At 47.3% G+C, this 20,873-nt stretch overlaps 2 protein-coding genes across 2 annotated transcripts in view; one reads left to right on the top strand and one right to left on the bottom strand.

Annotated features, from left to right (window-relative positions):
- The window catches only part of NID2 (nidogen 2), a 48,554-nt gene extending 44,261 nt beyond the window's left edge, over nt 1-4,293 (top strand). Inside the window, exons 20-21 of the mRNA XM_083166691.1 lie at nt 464-576; nt 3,472-4,293. Of these exons, the coding sequence (XP_083022817.1) occupies nt 464-576; nt 3,472-3,482 (124 nt within the window). The 3' untranslated portion in view covers nt 3,483-4,293. The remainder of the gene's footprint in view (nt 1-463; nt 577-3,471) is intronic.
- A 1,672-nt stretch (nt 4,294-5,965) lies between these two features.
- RTRAF (RNA transcription, translation and transport factor) lies at nt 5,966-19,973 on the bottom strand. Its single transcript, XM_083166692.1, has 8 exons — nt 19,815-19,973; nt 12,501-12,625; nt 11,289-11,388; nt 10,197-10,271; nt 10,001-10,089; nt 7,748-7,816; nt 6,543-6,591; nt 5,966-6,221 (listed from the first exon to the last, which is right to left on the bottom strand). Exons 1-8 carry the CDS (start codon nt 19,873-19,875, stop codon nt 6,067-6,069), a joined length of 723 nt encoding a protein of 240 aa, XP_083022818.1. The 5' UTR covers nt 19,876-19,973; the 3' UTR covers nt 5,966-6,066.
- Between the last annotated feature and the right edge of the window lie 900 nt (nt 19,974-20,873).

The raw sequence follows: 20,873 nt of genomic DNA, 5'->3' as shown, positions 1-20,873 counted from the left end.
GGGCATACTGGTCCAACTTGTCCTTAGGACAAATCTGGCCAGTGTATGGGGGCCTTAAGGCTGCACTGCGCCCTATCACACTGGTTATGGGACAGTGGCTATAGTACATGCATGTATACTCCAGGAACACAAATGTCCTTATACCTGTTCCAGGATACAGTGAATAAAGGACAGGGACTAGGTCTAACAGACTGTTTTACAGTTCTGCCTCCCCAGGTATATGGGGCAGAGGCAGAAATGCATTCAGTGTTTGCCCAGTTCCCCTTAGGATCTATTGCCCAGATTATGTAACCAGTTCATAATTGGGGGAAGAGACTCCTGTTGCTTCTGTGCCATCATTGTGCCTGCAGCATGTAAAACTATGCTGGCAGCGGTACCAATGGCGATATGCCAGTCATTGCCTGGCCTACATACAGTATGAATATAACAAAGGATAACAGTGTAACTGTCTGTCTGTGTGCAGGGATGGCGTTATATCTGTGAACAAGGAGAGCGGTGAGATAGCAGAGGAATACCTCCCCGAGCAGCGGTCACATCTATATGGAATAACGGCAGTGTATCCTTATTGTCCGTCTGGTGAGTGTGCCCAGGTCACCCTGACAACACAACCCCACATCATGGTACTTTCTATTGTCTTGCTGGAGGCTCCATCGTACATTCCAAACCCATGTGGGAGAACAGTTTGATGTTCCAGTACTGCTATGGGTCTAAGTAGGCTACAATGGGTAGATGGCAGAGGAGTTTGTATTAGAGTACACTTGTGGCTAAGCTGTATTTCTTAGAAAAAGACCTTGTCGATAGCTTTTATGAGAGACAAAGACAAGGGCGCCTATATATGAGCTGATCCTCTAAATGAGGCTGCTGTTCAAATTAGGGGTAGTCAGACCCTAATAATAATAATATGCCAAGGAAGAGAAAAAGATAAAGAACAACATCTTCACTACAATGAAATACACACAACCACTGATTAACAGAAAAATGTGTATTAAATAACGCATGAATACAATTATACAGTAAATATATGAATAAAATGATTGATATATACCATCTATCTTCCAGGAGTGAGCATACCACTAGCTCAGTAATTAGACAAGGGGTGCATGCACATTACCACTGGACTGGATGGTGGATCACTGTCCATGAATGGGGGAGGTGGAAAGTGTAGCACAGGTCCTCAAATGTTAGACCGCTGGAGGTGACTGTGGAATGATCCGGAAATTGAATCCTCAGTAGCCCAAGGGTCCTCTCTGGTGATGCGGTGCCCCTAAAGCCGCTGGAGGAAACACAATGGTACTTCAAGGTGAAGGTGCAATGTCCTTGCTTGTGGTGGTAAGTGGTTCCCGATTTCACCTGGGGATGTTCGGCTGGAAATGAAGATTCAGGGGTGGTCTATGGGTTTGGTGGCAAATCTCCACAAAGGGGATAGTGACCAGATTTGTCCAGAAGGCAGAATGGCAGCCCTTGAACTTGAGATTTTGAGTCCAGGAGGGAGTAAACCACTGACGCGTTTCACTACTGGCTGTAGCTTTATGTACCTTTGATAAAGCTACAGCCAGTAGTGAAACGCGTCAGTGGTTTACTCCCTCCTGGACTCAAAAGCTCAAGTTCAAGGGCTGCCATTCTGCCTTCTGGACAAATCTGGTCACTATCCCCTTTGTGGAGATTTGCCACCAAACCCATAGACCACCCCTGAATCTTCATTTCCAGCCGAACATCCCCAGGTGAAATCGGGAACCACTTACCACCACAAGCAAGGACATTGCACCTTCACCTTGCAGTACCATTGTGTTTCCTCCAGCGGCTTTAGGGGCACCGCATCACCAGAGCGGACCCTTGGGCTACTGAGGATTCAATTTCCGGATCATTCCACAGTCACCTCCAGCGGTCTAACATTTGAGGACCTGTGATACACTTTCCACCTCCCCCATTCATGGACAGTGATCCACCATCCAGTCCGTTGGTAATGTGCATGCACCCCTTGTCTAATTACTGAGCTAGTGGTATGCTCACTCCTGGAAGATAGATGGTATATATCAATCATTAATATATTTACTGTATAATTGTATTCATGCGTTATTTAATACACATTTTTCTGTTAATCAGTGGTTGTGTGTATTTCATTGTAGTGAAGATGTGTTATTTATCTTTTTCTCTTCCATTTCTTAAAACCCTGCGCCTCCATTCTTTACAACTAAACTAAAAGCCACTATGTCCTAACCCCCAACCCCATCATTAGGGATAGCCATTGATGGTTTATGACAGATGTAGAATAGTTTTGCCATCGATGGGGGGGGGGGGGGGGGGGAACCAGGTGGTTTCCTTACATTGATGGCAAAAGCATAACCAGATAGTTTTTATTTTCCCTTAATCAGAAGGCTGGGATGCTGAGCATAGCTCCACCCCCAGGTACTGATTGGCACACATGGCAGTGAGTCACATAAAAAGAAGGATGGCCATTGGCCACTTAAAACAAATCGATGGCCATCCTTACCCTTTCTCCCTTCTGTCCACCACTGGGGACCAGGTCTACGTCCTTCTCTCCCCCACCTGCCTGCTTGACCCAGTGCTCTCCCATCTCCCACCCCTGTCCTTGCTCCCTTCAAGCCTTAAGCCCATACTTGACCCAGATGCTTAATACTGCACTATTATTCTCCAAGCAGATTATCTCTCTCCCTCATCTTACACCGTTACACCCAGCAAATGTAAGGGTTCTCTTTCCTTCCATCTGTCACTGCTATCTCAGTTTGGATATGGTTCCTGAAAGTTATGAAACCACCAAAACACTAATTCCATCTCTCATTTCCAGCTTAGACTACTGCAATTCCCCTCTGCCATTATTAATGTCACTTCTAGTTTCATTTCCTACCATACTGTGGGCCAGATTCTCTAAGCTTCAAAAGTGATAAAATGGAGAGTGATAAACAGCCAGCCAATCAGCTCCTGTCTGACATTTTTCAAACACAGCCTATAACATGGCAGGTAGGAGCTGATTGGCTGGCTCTTTATCACTCTCCATTTTATCACTTTTGAAGCTTAGAGAATCTGGCCCTGTGTCCAGAAACTGCATCTCTGGCTCATGGTCTCACTCCAGTTCAAGCTCCTCCCACTCCCGTAAAGCTTAAATCCACAGCCGCCTCGAATACATCATTAAAACATAGCACCCTTATTGAGAATTCAGTACTGTCAACATACATCTTCCTTACACGGTTGGTGATTCCTGCAGAATGGGTGATATAATGAGCGATATCACTCACTATGGAGATGATTTAGACTTGCTCTCTAAGCAGTGCATATGCAGCCTAGCAGACAAGTAAATAACACCACACCGGCCGCACAGAGGGAAAAAATTATAATAATTTGATGGTTAACTCACCATCAAATGATTGTTCTTCTGTTCGGTATGAGAAGTAGCTGTGTACATAGGGACCCAATTGCTGAACACAATAGTAACTCTTTATCCATGTGTTGCAGGAAGGAAGTGATGTCACAATACGTAATGACCAAAAACCGCTTGAGAGGACTGTCCTCTCCCTTCTCCTCCCGGCTCCGTTACAAAGGATCAAGAAGTTGGAGGAATGACTCAAATAATACTTTATAAACCGCAATGACAACTGAACAAAATTTCCTTACGAAAAAAAATAAGTGTAAAGTTTTTTTTTACCTCAATTTTACTACTGTATTTTTTTAAATATAAAATGTTTTTACCTGTAAAGATTAATAAGGTGCGTCCATTAACCTTTCCCGCTGCAGAGAGACTGAAAGGCATTGTTAAAAATAAAAGTAACTCTCTCTCAGGCCAGAGGTTAATTTTAAAATCTGTATTGCGTTTACTTAACTTGATTTTAATGGTGCAGAGTTTTGGTTTTTTTTATATCTTTAATATGTAGTTTTCAATTTATATTAAAAAAACAAGAGGTCTACTGTGAAATAGCAAACTGTATATGGGCCGTGTTATTTTTTTTGGTACTTATGTATTATCTGGACTCCCATGTTAAAATGCACCCCATTTTTTCATACCCCTACTATCCAACTACACATGGAGTTGATTTTATATAGTGTGGCGAGCGCAGCGAGCCACCATGCCCGAAGCGTGGTGAGCGCAGCGAGCCCCGCGAGGGGACGCAGTCTCATAAGAAAAATGGGAGTCCAGATATTACATTAGTACCTTTTTTTTTTTACCTACGCCAAAAACCAAGCTATAACAATAAAAAAACTGTATACATTCACGTTGCAGGAGGCTGTGTGTCACGGAACACTTCAGTTAATTCAATAAAAAAAAATTTTTATTTTAAATGTGCGTTTGTCATTAATGAGTGGGAAGTAGGAGTTGCAGCTTGTAACACAGGGATCAACAAGGAGGAAGCAGAACTTGTTCGTGGCTGGGTGCCCTTTCGGTAACAGCCAGGCAGAGCAGTGGACAACCCATCTGGCTGTATGAACAGGTCTGCCGCAACCATTTTAAACTCAAGTCAGCAAGTCAATCGGAGTTTGCGGTTCGTCAGCCAATCGGCTGTTAGACCATGAGCTCAGATTGGCTTGCAATCAAACGTGAGTTTTAAAATAACGACGACAAACCTGCTGTCATACAGCCAGATGAGTTGTCCATTGCTCTGCTCAACTGTTGCCATGGATCGTAACAGTAGAGGAGGGGTTAACCCCTGGCATCAAGTATGAAACCCACAGCAATGAGCATGTAGGCAAGTGGAACGTGTGGCATAATATGTAATAGGTATTACGGTGTAAATTTGGGTACTTGTGTAGTTTCACAGCAGCACGCCACGTTGTCAGTGTAGGCTAAGCTACATTGTCAGCATAGCCCAACGGCTGCCTAGCGTAGTGTCCCCGTCAGGCAGCATAGTCACCATACTGTGCCCGGCAAGCCTAGTGAGCGAATCACAGCACCGGTAACTGCCAGATCCCCTGCGCTGCTGGATGCCGGCAGAGAGTCGCTCCATCTACCTGAGACGCATGAGCGTCTCATACGATTGTGCGTCTCAGTATTTTGTGCGGCAGGGTACAGCAACCCTGCCCATATCCGCTTCAGGGAGACTGTTAGGGTTAGGGGTTCGGTAGCGTGTGTGTCTCGTGCACAAAGTGGGGGTTGTGGGCACAAGTGCGTCTCATGCACAATAAAGGAAGCATTTGCCAGTGCTCCATGTTACATACTGGCATATGCCGCCATTTCAAACCCCCACTATCCATGTCAGCCCAAAGTGTGGCGAGCCCCGCGGTACAAGTCATCCCGACCTGTTCATACCCCCCACGTCGGTGTGGAGTTGATATAAATAGTGTGGCGAGCCCCGCGAAGGGATGCGGAAAACGAGCCCGAAGCGTGGCAATTAATCCACGTCCCCTCCCCACGCTTTGGGCTCATTTTCCACGTCCGCTCGCCACACTTTAGGCGCGACACACACAATCGCAGACACAAGCTGACTTCGGGAACGGGACGCTGACTACGGGAACACACCATTGATGCTGACAGGGACACTAAGCAGACTACGCAAGTCCACCGTACTACACAAGTACTGAAATTTGTCAAGCCCTGTTTTCACGTACCTATACGGGCGGATACAATGACCTTTCGGATACCAGGCGCTTGCCAAGATGTAGTTATCATTAGGCAGAGCTCTTCCGTGTGACACTAAGCAGTCAGCCCAGCAGACACTTCCAATCATTCTCCGAGGGGTGACCAGACAATTCTTGCAGTTTTTCCTCACTGTTTTTAGGCTGCAGCGTGAGAAGAGTCTCCGTGATCGCTTTTCCCAAACCCCTAAATATTAAAATAGTCCAAGTGCATTTACAGATGTCCTGGGGGAGACTGAACGCTCAGTCTCTCCTTCAACTACATGGAGGCAGGCAGGCAAAACCATGCACCCCCTCCAAAATAATGTACCAGGACAGATTGTTGCCTACAGTGTAGTGGTTACAGTATACCAAAGCCAATATAAAGAAAACAAGAAGGTGCTGTAATGCTATCCCAGTTAGTTTATTTTACCTGGTCACAAATATACAGAGTGGGAACGCTGCAGGCTGGGCTGCTTGTGGGGGCAGAACCAGCGTTTGTTCTCATCTCCCCACCTTTCCCAGTCTGTGGTCAGTCTTCGGATCTGCGATAATTGACTGAACAGCTACAATTGCTTCATTAATCTTAGTCTGAAGTTCTCGGAGTTCTTCAACATGAAGTAATCGGAGGATCCTGGCGGCATCGTTTAGAACCGCATCTAAGAAGATATTCATGGGAAAGGTTAGTGGAGCTGGGAGTCTTCGGGTTTATCCAATTACATGTCCCCCTGCAACTAGCACACGGTGCTAACCAGCCCTAACAAACGCTACATAAGAGAACAAGGTCTGTATATGAGCAGGAAAGGGATCCATGTTCACTATTCTGGGATAGGACGGGTCTTCCTGTACTACAGAGGTTCTCAAATGTGGTCCTCAAGACCCCACACAGTTTACGTTTTCCAGGTCACCCGGCAGGTGCACAGGTGCATTCATTACACATTTTTAACACATTGTAAAAGCTGCATATTGTGGCACCTTACCTCCAGTGTCAAATCCAAGAGTGTGTTTATCCAGGGCGACCGGGAGCCCCTAAAATGATAAGCAGTCTGTTATATGATGGACACTTCTCTACAGTGTATTGTAAGACACTAGGAACGCATTACACTTGTCTATAGCCCCTTCCCCTTTATCCTAACCAGGTAGGTGTAGACAAGCCTGAGAGAACAGAGGGGAACAATCTGCTTGAACATCGTGGCAGGGGTTAATAGCTGGGAGAACATTTCCAGATCTCCAACAAACCACCATTTGGAACAGCTTAATCCAGACACGGATCTACACATGAATCTGTCTTCCAGATGGAATTCTGACAGAATAATGTAAAACAGTAAAAAAAACAGATGCTCTGCTTTAAAGCAGAGTTTCTCCAACACTGCCCTTGCCGTCCAGCTTTTAGGAATATCTATGTTTCAGTCCAGACCATTAAATCAAATTGATTGAAGTCACCTGTGCTCAAGCATAAATATCCTTAAAACCTGCACTTGAAGGACAGAGTTTGGGAAACTGCGATGAAAAGAAAGCATTGCCATCTGAGGGACTTACGGGGTGATTCAGGTTTACTCACCAAGCACATTTGGTTTGCTAATGGACAAAACCATGCTGCACTGCAGATGGGGCAGAAGTGACACCTGCAGAGAGTTCGATTTGGGTGGTGTTTGTACTTCAAACTGATATCGATATTGCAGTGTAAAATAAAGCAGTCAGTATTTACCCTTCACAGAAACAAAATAACCTAAACCTAACTCTCCCTGCATATGTTACATCTGCCCCACCTGCCGTGCAGCATAGTTTTGTCCGTTAGCAAACCAAAGGTGCTTTATGAGTGAACCTGAATCAGGCCCTTAATCCAGAGCCAATTAAATGAATTGACAGAACAGTGAACAGGTCAATGTGATTGGTCATCAGAGCTCTGTCAATGGTTTTAGCCGGCAATGAACGAGTCCCTTTGCTTGCCTGATGCACAATATATAATGGCAGATTGGGCTCAGCTGCCGCCTTGTGCTAAATTCCCACCTTGATGCCACACGATGGTTCTCATTTCTTGCACACAGAGAACACTGCTGACCAAGCACTCCGAAAATCTACAGCTGCGCTAGAATCTGACCAGTGTCTCTATGCAATAACGTTACTATAGAGGAAATACCGACCTGCGGTACATTCTCTTGGCGGTCGCCGTAGGGGAACTCACCTCTTTTGCACTGTTTGCTTTGGCCACAGCTTCTGGAGACAATCGTTCCTGGATGAGGATGCGTATCGCCTGCGTACGAAATGCGTCAAATTTTAACAGGAGAGTTTACAGTACACATGAATAAACAGTTTTGAAAATGTTGCATTTTTAGTGTTTAGTTTTTTTTTTTCCAACTTTTTTTTTAATGAAGGCTGTTAAACTTTATTACCCATTCCCAGTACTGCAGCATAGAATGATGAACAGTTTGGATTGGACTCTGTTCCACCAACCCAGTTTAGAACTGAGAACAGGGAAAAACAGTTTCCCAGTAACACTAGATCATGTGAGTTTTGGGTCAGGAATCAATGATTTTCAAGTTACAGTTCACTTAATACTCAGATCTGAATCTGATGGGAAGAGCTGCTCGTGTAATCCGTTCGCTACGAACTAGTAACATCACAGAGGAATAACCACAAACAGCAGATTCATGATATGTTAAAGTAAATACTGGCCCTGCCCTCCGGTACAGGGGGCGGTAGGTACACTTCTTTATCTTGTACGGTGAATATCTACCATGTCGGATTTAATTAGGTGCGGCATATGCTCTTCCTCTATAATTAGGGATGCCAATCCCGGGGCATTTTTTCTATCCCAGAATTTGGGTTAGAATAATGCTCAGCCACCCCCACATAATTACCTGCATGGCCGGGCTGGTGCGGCATGGAGCTGGGCGGGCAGATGGCTGGGAGCCAGGTCGGAACAGCGATATGGGGTGTGTGGCAGGGAGCCGGGCTGGTGGGTAGTGCTTAGCCGGGCAGGTAGACTGCTGGGAGCCGGGCCGGGACAGCGATACGGGCGATGCGCCTGGGGTCGGGTGGAACAGCTGACATCCGTGCCGGGACAGCGATAGGGAGGTGCGTCTGGGTGGGGCTGAACGGCTGTGTGGCTTGTGCAGTCACACTGCGCAGAGCTGGATAGCCGAGGAAGGGAGAAGCCGTGCAGCGTCTGAGCGAGTGCTCAGACTCTGCCCGACCTTAGACTGTGCATGTGCAGTCACACTCTGCCCGACCTTAGACTGTGCATGTGCAGTCACACTCTGCCCGGCATTAGGCTGTGCATGTGCAGTCACACTCTGCCCGACATTAGGCTGTGCATGTGCAGTCACACTCTGCCTAGCATTAGGCTGTGCATGTGCAGTCACACTCTGCCCAGCATTAGGCTGTGCATGTGCAGTCACACTCTGCCCAGCATTAGGCTGTGCATGTGCAGTCACACTCTGCCCGACATTAGACTGTGCATGTGCAGTCACACTCTGCCCGACATTAGACTGTGCATGTGCAGTCACACTCTGCCCGGCATTAGGCTGTGCATGTGCAGTCACACTCTGCCCGACATTAGGCTGTGCATGTGCAGTCACACTCTGCCTAGCATTAGGCTGTGCATGTGCAGTCACACTCTGCCCAGCATTAGGCTGTGCATGTGCAGTCACACTCTGCCCGGCATTAGGCTGTGCATGTGCAGTCACACTCTGCCCGGCATTAGGCTGTGCATGTGCAGTCACACTCTGCCCGGCATTAGGCTGTGCATGTGCAGTCACACTCTGCCCGGCATTAGGCTGTGCATGTGCAGTCACACTCTGCCCGGCATTAGGCTGTGCATGTGCAGTCACACTCTGCCCAGCATTAGGCTGTGCATGTGCAGTCACACTCTGCCCGGCATTAGGCTGTGCATGTGCAGTCTAATCCCGGGATTGGAAACTCCAATGCCGGGATTGAAATCCCGGCCATTTTGGGGCAGAATCCCAGGATCCCGCCGATCCTGGGATTGGCCACCCTATCTATAATGCAGTTGTTACTAAAAGGATGATCGCTTTTGTCATTCAATGTCCTCTCTTACACCCCTTTCAGACAAACTGGGAATCCTGGGTTTTACTGAGATGCAACCTGTGATTTTACTCATGGATCGGAATTAGAGGAGTCTCTGGGGGAGGGGGTTAGCAGGGTCCTTGCTGCAGTGTCCCCAAACAGCTGGCTGGGTGTGACTGAGACATCCACGAGATCATTAGATCTAAAAGAGGGACGACTCAGGAAGTTCCCAGGTCTCAGGTGTAGTGTGAAAGGGGGTCTCCAGCTAAAACCCAGGATTTTGCAGAGGTGAAACCCCAGGTATGGCTATTTCCATGTAGCATGTCTGACAGTGTTGCCTGTATAACAACCCCTCCATGATTTGTTCTGTCCTTGTACGTGGCCCCAGAGACAGAGGAGCGGATCTTACTTTGATCATCACCAGGTAGTTGTCGTGTCTCTGGATCTGCAGGATATTCGCCAACGCCATCACACCAGCTTTGAAATCTGGATTGGTTACTACAGAGAGGAATAGAGCAAATGCACATGTCACATCTCACAACTACATACACATGTATGATCAGCAGAAGCAGAGTCACATGTAGTGACTGATCTATGACCCCTACCATCCAGGTTTATCAGCGGTTCTGCGCTCTTCGTGACCTCGGCATTCAGCGGCTTCACATTCTGGTATTTCGCAGCTGCAAACGGAAACAGGACGAGTTACTGGCAGACAAACAGGGCAAGTCTAAAACCTGTGTAGTCCTAATTTAGGTTTTAACGAAATGGCATAATCTCCCTAGGTAACGTAACATACCCTGTATATACTGTTCTTGAAGCCCACTGGGAAACAGAGGGATAGATGTATGAAGCAGTAATAAGGGAGAAGTGGCAACCAATCAGCACTGAAGTAACATCTATATTTTGCATAATATCAAATTATACAGAACAGCCGATTGGTTGCCATGGGCCACCTCCTCTGTCCCCCTAGCAGAGGACATGAGGGTGCAGGGATATAGGAAAAGGGAGGATGCATTATATGAGTGGAAAAATGCAGAGGAAATGTGGAAAGCCTTCAAAAAAAATGTGCTCGATACACTAAGAATTACATTTTTCCTAAAAGGAAACAAGGGCAATATCAACAGGAAAAAGCCATCATGGTGGGACATAAAAGTAAGGGTAGCAATAAACAAGAAAAGAGCATTCAACATATACAAGGCTAACGGGGACAAAGAGGCGTTCCAGAAGTACAAAGGTTTAAATAAAATAACATTTGTAAAGGGGTAATCAAAGTAGCTAAAAGGGGAAATGAAAAGCGCATGGTCACCTAAAGCAAAACCAATCCCAATAAGTTTTTCAAATACATAAAATAATAGAATAGAAGAGAATAAAGGCTCCGTAACGGATATCAACAGAAAAGGCTTTTCCCTGATCATGTGTAAGAGAACATGTGTTTTTGGGAGGCGATCTAATTGGATAGTCCGGTAACAAAAAAACAAAAAAAAATTGGTAAAACACCGGGGGATGCTCTATCTGGGCTAATTGGATAGTGCTGTAAAATGCATATTCCCGGAATACAACTATACACAAGTCCTTGCCCTGATGGTATAATCACAAGGATAAAGAACACAAAGAGACTGGACAAGGTTACATGGTGGCACAGAAAGTCTGAAACAGAGGAACGATGTCATTAATGGCGGAACTATAATAATAATTACCGTTATCGCCGTACTCCAGACGCACCGCCAGGCCCAGAAGCCAGTCTATTGCTTCCTGACGCTCCGCTACTGTGAATGGACATGTGACATCTTTCAAGTACTGTAAAGATGGGGGGAAAACACAAACAGTAAAATAACATCATCCATTCACAATGTCAGTATCAAGGGGGTCATGGGGGGAACAGATGCCTTAGGGCCACATAGATGCTGGTGATCAGATGCAAACTGCTTCTCATTCACTGACCTATGAACAAGAAGCAGGGATCCTCTGTGCTGCAGGGAGGGGGGGGGGGACGCTTACTGTGCCCTCCGATATAGAGGTACCGTGCCAAACCAGACGTGCACACTGCCACCTCTAGCACAACACAGTACAGTCCAATGAGGCTTTGGCCAAGTGCACACCGGTAACACAAACCTCACAACCTATGTCAGCTGCTATTTGTTGTTGTCCCCCCCCCCCCTCCGCCGCCACTGTGGGCATCTCCGTCCCGTTACAGTTTTGCATGCATGTCCATCCGCTTGTCACTTATCCCACCGTCTTATATCTCCCCTCTCCTACAAGTGGTGAATGTCCCCATAATCCAAGAATATCACCCCCGCTCCTGCCCCAAATCACACACACATGGCAGAGTACGGCAGCCAGTACTGCCGCACCGGAGGCCTCATCAGGCAGGCCGGGACTGGGTATGGGTCATCCCAATTTAGGTTGACATGCACTGAAGTTCGACAGGCCTTGGGTTAACACCTAAAATAAGTCGACATGACTAAGGTCGACTCAAGCATTAGGTCAACAATGGGAAGGTCAACAGTGAAATGGTCAGCATGAGTTTTTCCACTTTTTTTGTGCTGAATGTCGACATAGACACCATCAAAGTATACCAGGCCATGCGGCACACTATTCTATCCTACCTCTGCGCCCTAGTGGATGAAATATCGTCAGTCAGCACAAAAAAAACCCATCAAAAATCATGTCGACATTTTGACTGTGGACCTTGCCATTGTCGACCTAATGCCTGTGTCGACCTTAGACATGCCAACCTATTTCAGGTGTTGACCTCAGGCCTGTCACCTTCAGTGGTCATGTCGCCCACCCCCAGGAGAACTTTTGAGAACAGATCACAGCCATCACTGACTGCGGCGGTTACAAAGTTTACAGACAGACATCCTTGGCCGCTTTTCTTCAGACTGTAACAATCAAATGCAGATCAATACCTTTTCGTACTGTTTAGTCCATTCAGTACTGTGTATATTTCTAAGGTTTCCCCGATCTTCAATTTTGTAGTGTCTGATCTTCTGATCTTCTAACCAGACGATAAAATTTCGAAATTCTGTTTCATCTGTAGGACGAGACCACGATAATCAGAACATGTGAAGTCTGAGCACAATAGTGATATAATACATGGAGGTTGCAATATCCATAAAGGTGCCCATACACTAGGACGATTCACGTGCAAATTGTGCTCTTTTCATGTGATTGCGGCGATCAGTCGCATGTGAGTGACCATAGGTCCGCGATCAGTCGCATGTGAGTGACCATAGGTCCGCGATCAGTCAAATGTGAGTGACCATAGGTCCGCGATCAGTCGCATGTGAGTGACCATAGGTCCGCGATCAGTCGCATGTGAGTGACCATAGGTCCGCGATCAGTCGCATGTGAGTGACCAAAGGTCCGCGATCAGTCGCATGTGAGTGACCATAGGTCCGCGGTCAGTCGCATGTGAGTGACCATAGGTCCGCGATCAGTCGCATGTGAGTGACCATAGGTCCGATGCAATGCGCAGTCCCATGCGAGTTGTATAAGCGATCTGTTGGATCACATCCGAGCAAGCTTGGCTGGGATCACATGCAAAAGCACCAAATACTATATATCCCGGACGGATCAAAGAGAGATTTCCGGGTGACGTCTCCGCTCTGAGAAGTCGCCCTAGTATATGGGTGACACATCAGATCACATGTACCAAGTATTATTATTATTATATTTTATTTCTAAGGCGCCACAAGTGTTCTGCAGCGCCGTACAAAGGAACAGTACAGGAAGACAAAATTTGGCATAACATTGAATAAATAACAATAGAGTACAAATAAAGAGCGCCACAGTTCAATACACATTACAGCTTAAATATAAGTAGTGAGGACTCAATCAACATACAACTAGAGGCTTGAGGCCAATGATGGAGATGAGTATGCGGACGAAGATGGTCACTGAGTGTTGGAGTATAGGAGAGCTGTGAGTAAAATGTGAAGAGAAAAGGGCTTTGACAACAGGAGGGAAGAGGGCCCTGTTTGGAGGAGCTTACAATCTAGTAAGCTCCAAGTATAATAATAACAGGTAGAAAAGGACTGAAGAAAAACATTCACATCTAATTATTAGATGGTGTATAAAAGGGCAACATTGTATAAAGCCCGGCACATATGATGAGATATTGGCTAGCGGACAATTTAGACTGAGCAATGTTGACTAGATGCACAAGAGATTTTAACTAAGCGATTTTGTCTAAGTAATGATAGTCTATGATTTAGTCAAAATTGCCTTGTTTGCACAGCCAATCTATGCTAGACAATATTAACTAATGTGAAAAACTGGGAGATTTTGGCTAACATTCTAGGAGATTTTGACTATCTAGTCAAAATCTCCTGCCAAAATCTCACCGTGTGTACACCCCTTAAAAGAAAATTAGAGAGGATCTAATGGTGCCCGCACATGGTGAGATGTGCGCTAGGTGCGATTTGTGCCATACAATTTGGACTGAACACTGGGTGCGATTTGAACTGTGGGTGCTAGAATTAACATTATATGCGGGAGCAGGTGTGGGTCATCAGACGTGCAATTAAACGGCAAGTGCCCATTATTTAATGTGAACTTCACACCCAAATGCACCCGGGTTTAACCGCATAGAACAGTTAAACCCATGAATCCCATACAGCACTGTTGGTGTAATGGATAGCACCTCAGCATATAAGACCAGATTGCATTATGAATGTACCGGTCCCACCACCAGAGCCTCCGGCAGCCAATGGCAGTGGGGTTTGGATTATCAGGTAGATAACATTGGGGCAGTACGGACGGTGTAATGGTTAGCATTACTGTGTCACAGCGCTGAGGTCATGGGTTCGATTCCCACCATGGCCCTAACTGTGCGGAGTTTGTATATTCTCCCCGTACTTGCGTGGGTTTCCTCTGGGTACTCCGGTTTCCTCCCACAATCCAAAAATATACTGGTAGGCTAATTGGCTCCCAACAAATTAACCCTACAATGTCTGTGTGTGCGTGTATATTTGGTAGGGAATAGGGGCAGGGACTGATGTGAATGTTCCAATATTCTCTGTAAAGCGCTGCGGAATATGTGTGCGCTATATAAGTAAATGTAAATAAATAAATAGCGTAAGCCGGCTATTCGTTAGCGCCACCTGAATACACCAGCTAACATGGCCCACTTATAGCTTAAGATGCAGAGGAGAAACCAGATCGATAAACACTCTCTGCATAAGCTCTGTGCAACCACTAGCACTACATATGGGATAGGAATACTGTAAAGATAGTTCTCATTTAAATGGCCTAATGTTAGATTCCTGGCCCAGCAGCGCCATCTAGTGGCAAGTCGCAGTAATGATAGCTAGTTTATATTTTCAGAAAGAAAGTTGCATGATGCTGAATGACAAGAAGCTGGATTGACATCAGAGACAATCAGTGGTTGAGTAGAACACCAGGACAGTAAAAAAATAGCAGGGGGCACACCTCTCCTTCACACAGTTACGCGAGCCACCTATTCTATTCTCCCTCTATGGGGGTCGTGGGAGGGAAAATAGCGGGTGGCCGTCGGGCACCCGGCTGTCGGGATCTCAACGTCGGGTAAACGACTGTCGGGATCCCGACTGTCGGGAACCCGTCCGGCACCCGGGGTCCCATGTTTGGAACTTTCGCAGGTTGTGACATATGAAGCAGGTGCCAACTACTATGCCAGGACAAGCAAGGAAGAAGTGGTGCTAACTAGTATATGCCAGGACTGGTACAGTGGCACATTCATAAGCTGAGCAGCTGTTGTAGCAACTAGTATAAGCAAGGACACGACACTAGGGGCAGCGTCAGTAGCAACTAGTATAAGCCAGGACAGGACAGGACACTAGGGGCAGCGTCAGTAGCAACTAGTATAAGCCAGGACAGGACAGGACACTAGGGGCAGCGTCAGTAGCAACTAGTATAAGCCAGGACAGGACATTAGGGGCAGCGTCAGTAGCAACTAGTATAAGCCAGGACAGGACATTAGGGGCAGCATCAGTAGCAACTAGTATAAGCCAGGACAGGACACTAAGGGCAGCGTCAGTAGCAACTAGTATAAGCCAGGACAGGACACTAGGGGCAGCGTCAGTAGCAACTAGTATAAGCCAGGACAGGACATTAGGGGCAGCATCAGTAGCAACTAGTATAAGCCAGGACAGGACACTAGGGGCAGCGTCAGTAGCAACTAGTATAAGCCAGGACAGGACACTAGGGGCAGCGTCAGTAGCAACTAGTATAAGCCAGGACAGGACAGGACAGGACATTAGGGGCAGCATCAGTAGCAACTAGTATAAGCCAGGACAGGACACAAGGGGCAGCGTCAGTAGCAACTAGTATAAGCCAGGACAGGACACTAGGGGCAGCGTCAGTAGCAACTAGTATAAGCCAGGACAGGACATTAGGGGCAGCGTCAGTAGCAACTAGTATAAGCCAGGACAGGACACTAGGGGCAGCGTCAGTAGCAACTACTATAAGCCAGGACAGGACACTAGGGGCAGCGTCAGTAGCAACTAGTATAAGCCAGGACAGGACACTAGGGGCAGCGTCAGTAGCAACTAGTATAAGCCAGGACAGGACACTAGGGGCAGCGTCAGTAGCAACTAGTATAAGCCAGCACAGGACATTAGGGGCAGCGTCAGTAGCAACTAGTATAAGCCAGGACAGGACATTAGGGGCAGCGTCAGTAGCAACTAGTATAAGCCAGGACAGGACATTAGGGGCAGCATCAGTAGCAACTAGTATAAGCCAGGACAGGACATTAGGGGCAGCGTCAGTAGCAACTAGTATAAGCCAGGACAGGACAGGACACTAGGGGCAGCATCATTAGCAACTAATATAAGCCAGGACAAGACAGGACACTAGGGGCAGCGTCAGTAGCAACTAGTATAAGCCAGGACAGGACATTAGGGGCAGCGTCAGTAGCAACTAGTATAAGCCAGGACAGGACATGACATTAGGGGCAGCGTCAGTAGCAACTAGTATAAGCCAGGACAAGACAGGACACTAGGGGCAGCGTCAGTAGCAACTAGTATAAGCCAGGACAGGACACTAGGGGCAGCGTCAGTAGCAACTAGTATAAGCCAGGACAGGACATTAGGGGCAGCGTCAGTAGCAACTAGTATAAGCCAGGACAGGACACTAGGGGCAGCGTCAGTAGCAACTAGTATAAGCCATGACAGGACACTAGGGACAGCGTCAGTAGCAACTAGTATAAGCCAGGACAGGACACTAGGGACAGCGTCAGTAGCAACTAGTATAAGCCTGGACAGGACACTAGGGACAGCGTCAGTAGCAACTAGTATAAGCCAGGACAGGACACTAGGGACAGCGTCAGTAGCAACTAGTATAAGCCAGGACAGGACACTAGGTGCAGCGTCAGTAGCAACTAGTATAAGCCATGACAGGACACTAGGGGCAGCGTCAGTAGCAACTAGTATAAGCCAGGACAGGACACTAGGGACAGCATCAGTAGCAACTAGTATAAGCCAGGACAGGACACTAGGGACAGCGTCAGTAGCAACTAGTATAAGCCAGGACAGGACACTAGGTGCAGCGTCAGTAGCAACTAGTATAAGCCAGGACAGGACACTAGGGGCAGCGTCAGTAGCAACTAGTATAAGCCAGGACAGGACACTAGGGACAGCGTCAGTAGCAACTAGTATAAGCCAGGACAGGACATTAGGGGCAGCGTCAGTAGCAACTAGTATAAGCCAGGACAGGACACTAGGGGCAGCATCAGTAGCAACTAGTATAAGCCAGGACAGGACATGACATTAGGGGCAGCGTCAGTAGCAACTAGTATAAGCCAGGATAGGACAGGACACTAGGGGCAGCGTCCGTAGCAACTAGTATAAGCCAGGACAAGACAGGACACTAGGGGCAGCGTCAGTAGCAACTAGTATAAGCCAGGACAGGACACTAGGGGCAGCATCAGTAGCAACTAGTATAAGCCAGGACAGGACATGACATTAGGGGCAGCGTCAGTAGCAACTAGTATAAGCCAGGATAGGACAGGACACTAGGGGCAGCGTCCGTAGCAACTAGTATAAGCCAGGACAAGACAGGACACTAGGGGCAGCGTCCGTAGCAACTAGTATAAGCCAGGACAAGACAGGACACTAGGGACAGCGTCAGTAGCAACTAGTATAAGCCAGGACAAGACAGGACACTAGGGACAGCGTCAGTAGCAACTAGTATAAGCCAGGACAAGACATGACATTAGGGGCAGCATCAGTAGCAACTAGTATAAGCCAGGACAAGACAGGACACTAGGGGCAGCGTCAGTAGCAAATAGTATAAGCCAGGACAAGACAGGACACTAGGGGCAGCGTCAGTAGCAAATAGTATAAGCCAGGACAAGACATGACATTAGGGGCAGCGTCAGTAGCAACTAATATAAGCCAGGACAGGACATGACACTAGGGGCAGCGTCAGTAGCAACTAGTAGATGCCAGGACAAGCACAGAACAGCAGGTTACAATGAGAACACCAGGACACTACTGCATGTACTGCCAGCACACTGGTGCACCAGTTCTGCACGTATCACAGCACTGTCACACCTGGTCAGTGTGGGTGGAGCCTGTATATGGGGGCATGGTGCTGCATGTATTACAGCGCTGTCACACCTAACACCTGCTCAGTGTGGGTGGAGCCTGTATATAAGGGCACAGTGCTGCATGTATTACAGCACTGTTGCACCTGGTCAGTGGGGGTGGAGCCTGTACATATGGGCACAGTGCTGCAGGTATTACAGTGCTGTCACACCTGGTCAGTGGGGGCGGATCCTTTATATGGGGGCATAGTGCCGCGGGTATTACAGCGCTGTCAAATCTGGTCAGTGGGGGAGGAGCCTGTATACAGGGGCACAGTGCTGTTACACCTGGTCAGTGTGAGTGGAGCCTGTATATGGGGGCACAGTGCTGTTACACCTGGTCAGTGTGGGTGGAGCCTGTATATGGGGGTACAGTGCTGCATGTATTACAGTGCTGTTACACCTGGTCAGTGTGGGTGGAGCCTGTATATTTAGGCACTGCAGCTGGCACCCTGCTATCATTAGCTCACATAAGAACACAGACCATATTATTAGACAGTGGGACATGTTAAAGAAAGGAGGGTATTGCCGGGAGTGAGTGGCTAATTGCCAAACACAAACCAGCAAATTCCGGCGCTAAAATAAATGTCTTAATAATTAAAATTAATTTAGTTATGATATAACACCAATTGCTGCACGTGTTATATGAGTTTGACTAAACTCAAAAAAGAAAGTTGCAAAAGAAGGGGTTAACACTTTGCGCTAAAGGTGTAGGTGTTGCTCTGGAAGGTACCGGTGAACAATATGTAGACTGGACACACCTCTAAAATTAACATATAATATTTATTAATTAATAAAAGAAGCAATAAAATATGCAGTAAATCTCTAATGCTGTGTACACACGGGGTAATATGATTGCTGGGGATATATTGCTAGCAATATATCCCCAGCAATCATATTGCTCAGTGTCTCCTTTTCATCAGCGATGAAAAAGGAGACACTGCTACGGGGCGGAGGGGGAGCGCAGCAGCAGAAGACGCTGCTGCTGTTACTTTGATGGCAGGAGGGAGGGAGCAGCGGCACGGGGCTGGGGAGATCAACGCTGATCTCCCCGGCGCTGACCTCCCGGCACAGCGATCGCAGGGGAAAGCCGCTGGAGCATGCTCCTGCGACCATTAGGTAGTGCACACGGGAGCGCGCATATATCACTGGCACATATATCACTGGCAATATGGTCGCTCAGTGACCATATTCCCAGCGATTTTACCTGAAATTGCACCCGTGTGTACTCACCTTAAATATATTGCACAAGCATTAGTAAGCTGAATATAGCATGTATTACAGTGCTGTTACACCTGGTCAGTGTGGGTGGAGCCTGTATATGGGGGCACAGTGCTGTTACACCTGGTCAGTGTGGGTGGAGCCTGTATATGGGGGTACAGTGCTGTTACACCTGGTCAGTGTGGGTGGAGCCTGTATATTTAGGCACTGGCACTGCAGCTGGCACCCTGCTATCATTAGCTCACATAAGAACACAGACCATATTATTAGACAGTGGGACATGTTAAAAAGGAAAAAAAACAAAAACTAAAGATTGGGGAAGTTGCCTATAGCAACCAGCCAGCTTCTACCACTGTATAGAACGCACATGCTGTATGGCAGCTACAATAGAAGTTGACAGCTTGTATAGCTCCCCCTGCCCCCTGAACCAGCTTACCTTTACAGTTGAAGCCAGACGGGTTGTGATAGTCCAGGGCCTGCAGCTTCCTGCGGAACATTGTGCCTTACACACCGGTTGCCTGCTGCTGTCCTGTCTACACCAACCAGTGCGCAGGCGCACGGCGGGTCCAATCATCGCCCACAGTGGCAGGCCGGTCCAATCACCATTACAGGGAGGCCTCTCCCTTACCCAATCACAACGCTTCTCACCTCTCGACTTACAAGCGCGTCAAGTACCCGCCTCTTGCCGTTCAGCATATGACGAAGGCACAGGGCGTCCATTTCAACTGTGGGCAAAACCATCTGAGACCAGAATCCTGACTAAATACTAAACTTAGATTTACTTAGACGAGGCTACTACGGAATTATTGTTGATATTACACAGTAAAATGTATGATTTTATTATAGTGCTTTCAAATATTCACCGATTATGAAGTGGATTATCTGAGAGTGTGCCCCAAACAAATATGGCGGCATACGCTTTGTGGCAGATCCGTTAGAGACTAGGGCCTTATTTTGGTTCATTCTTTCTGACAAAATCCTTCTTAGATGGACAAAACCATGTGCACTGCAGGGGGGGGCAGATGTAACATGTGCAGAGAGAATTAGATTTGGGTGAGTAATTTTGTTTCTGTGCAGGGAAAATACTGACTGCTTTATTTTTACACTGCAATATAGATCTCACTTTGAAGTAAAACCCCACCCAAATCTAATTCTCTCTGCACAAGCATACCTCCCAACTTCTGTCCGGAGGAAATAGGGACACTTGCGCGGCGAAGCCGCGCGAGCGCCCGAAAAGGGGGCGGGGCGTATGTAAATGAGGGCGCGGTTTATGCTAATTAGCCGCGACCTCATTTTCATACAAGAATAGACGCTGTGCGCATGCGCACAGCGTCTATTCTACTAGATTGGGGGGTCTCCCAACTGCCACCCCCCGCAGCGGGACAATGCCTGCCGCGGGTGGGACGTCGGGACAGGACCCGAAAATCGGGACTGTCCCGACGGAATCGTGACAGTTGGGAGGTATGCACAAGTAACACCTGCCCCACCTGCAGTG

Source organism: Crinia signifera, chromosome 12, assembly GCF_055691185.1.
Source record: "Crinia signifera chromosome 12, ASM5569118v1, whole genome shotgun sequence".
NCBI classification, from domain to species: Eukaryota; Metazoa; Chordata; class Amphibia; order Anura; family Myobatrachidae; genus Crinia; species Crinia signifera.
This window is presented reverse-complemented; position numbering and strand designations above follow the sequence as displayed.

Bases quoted from the DNA above. Each gene is read 5' to 3' on its own strand.
- RTRAF (XM_083166692.1), bottom strand. From the start codon at position 19,875: ATGTTCCGCAGGAAGCTGCAGGCCCTGGACTATCACAACCCGTCTGGC. The intron at 6,592-7,747 runs GTGAGTTCCCCT...TTATCATTTTAG, and splicing joins AAGCAAACAGTGCAAAAGAG to GGGCTCCCGGTCGCCCTGGA. The intron at 6,222-6,542 runs GTAAGGTGCCAC...ATATCTTCTTAG, and splicing joins TCTTGGATTTGACACTGGAG to ATGCGGTTCTAAACGATGCC.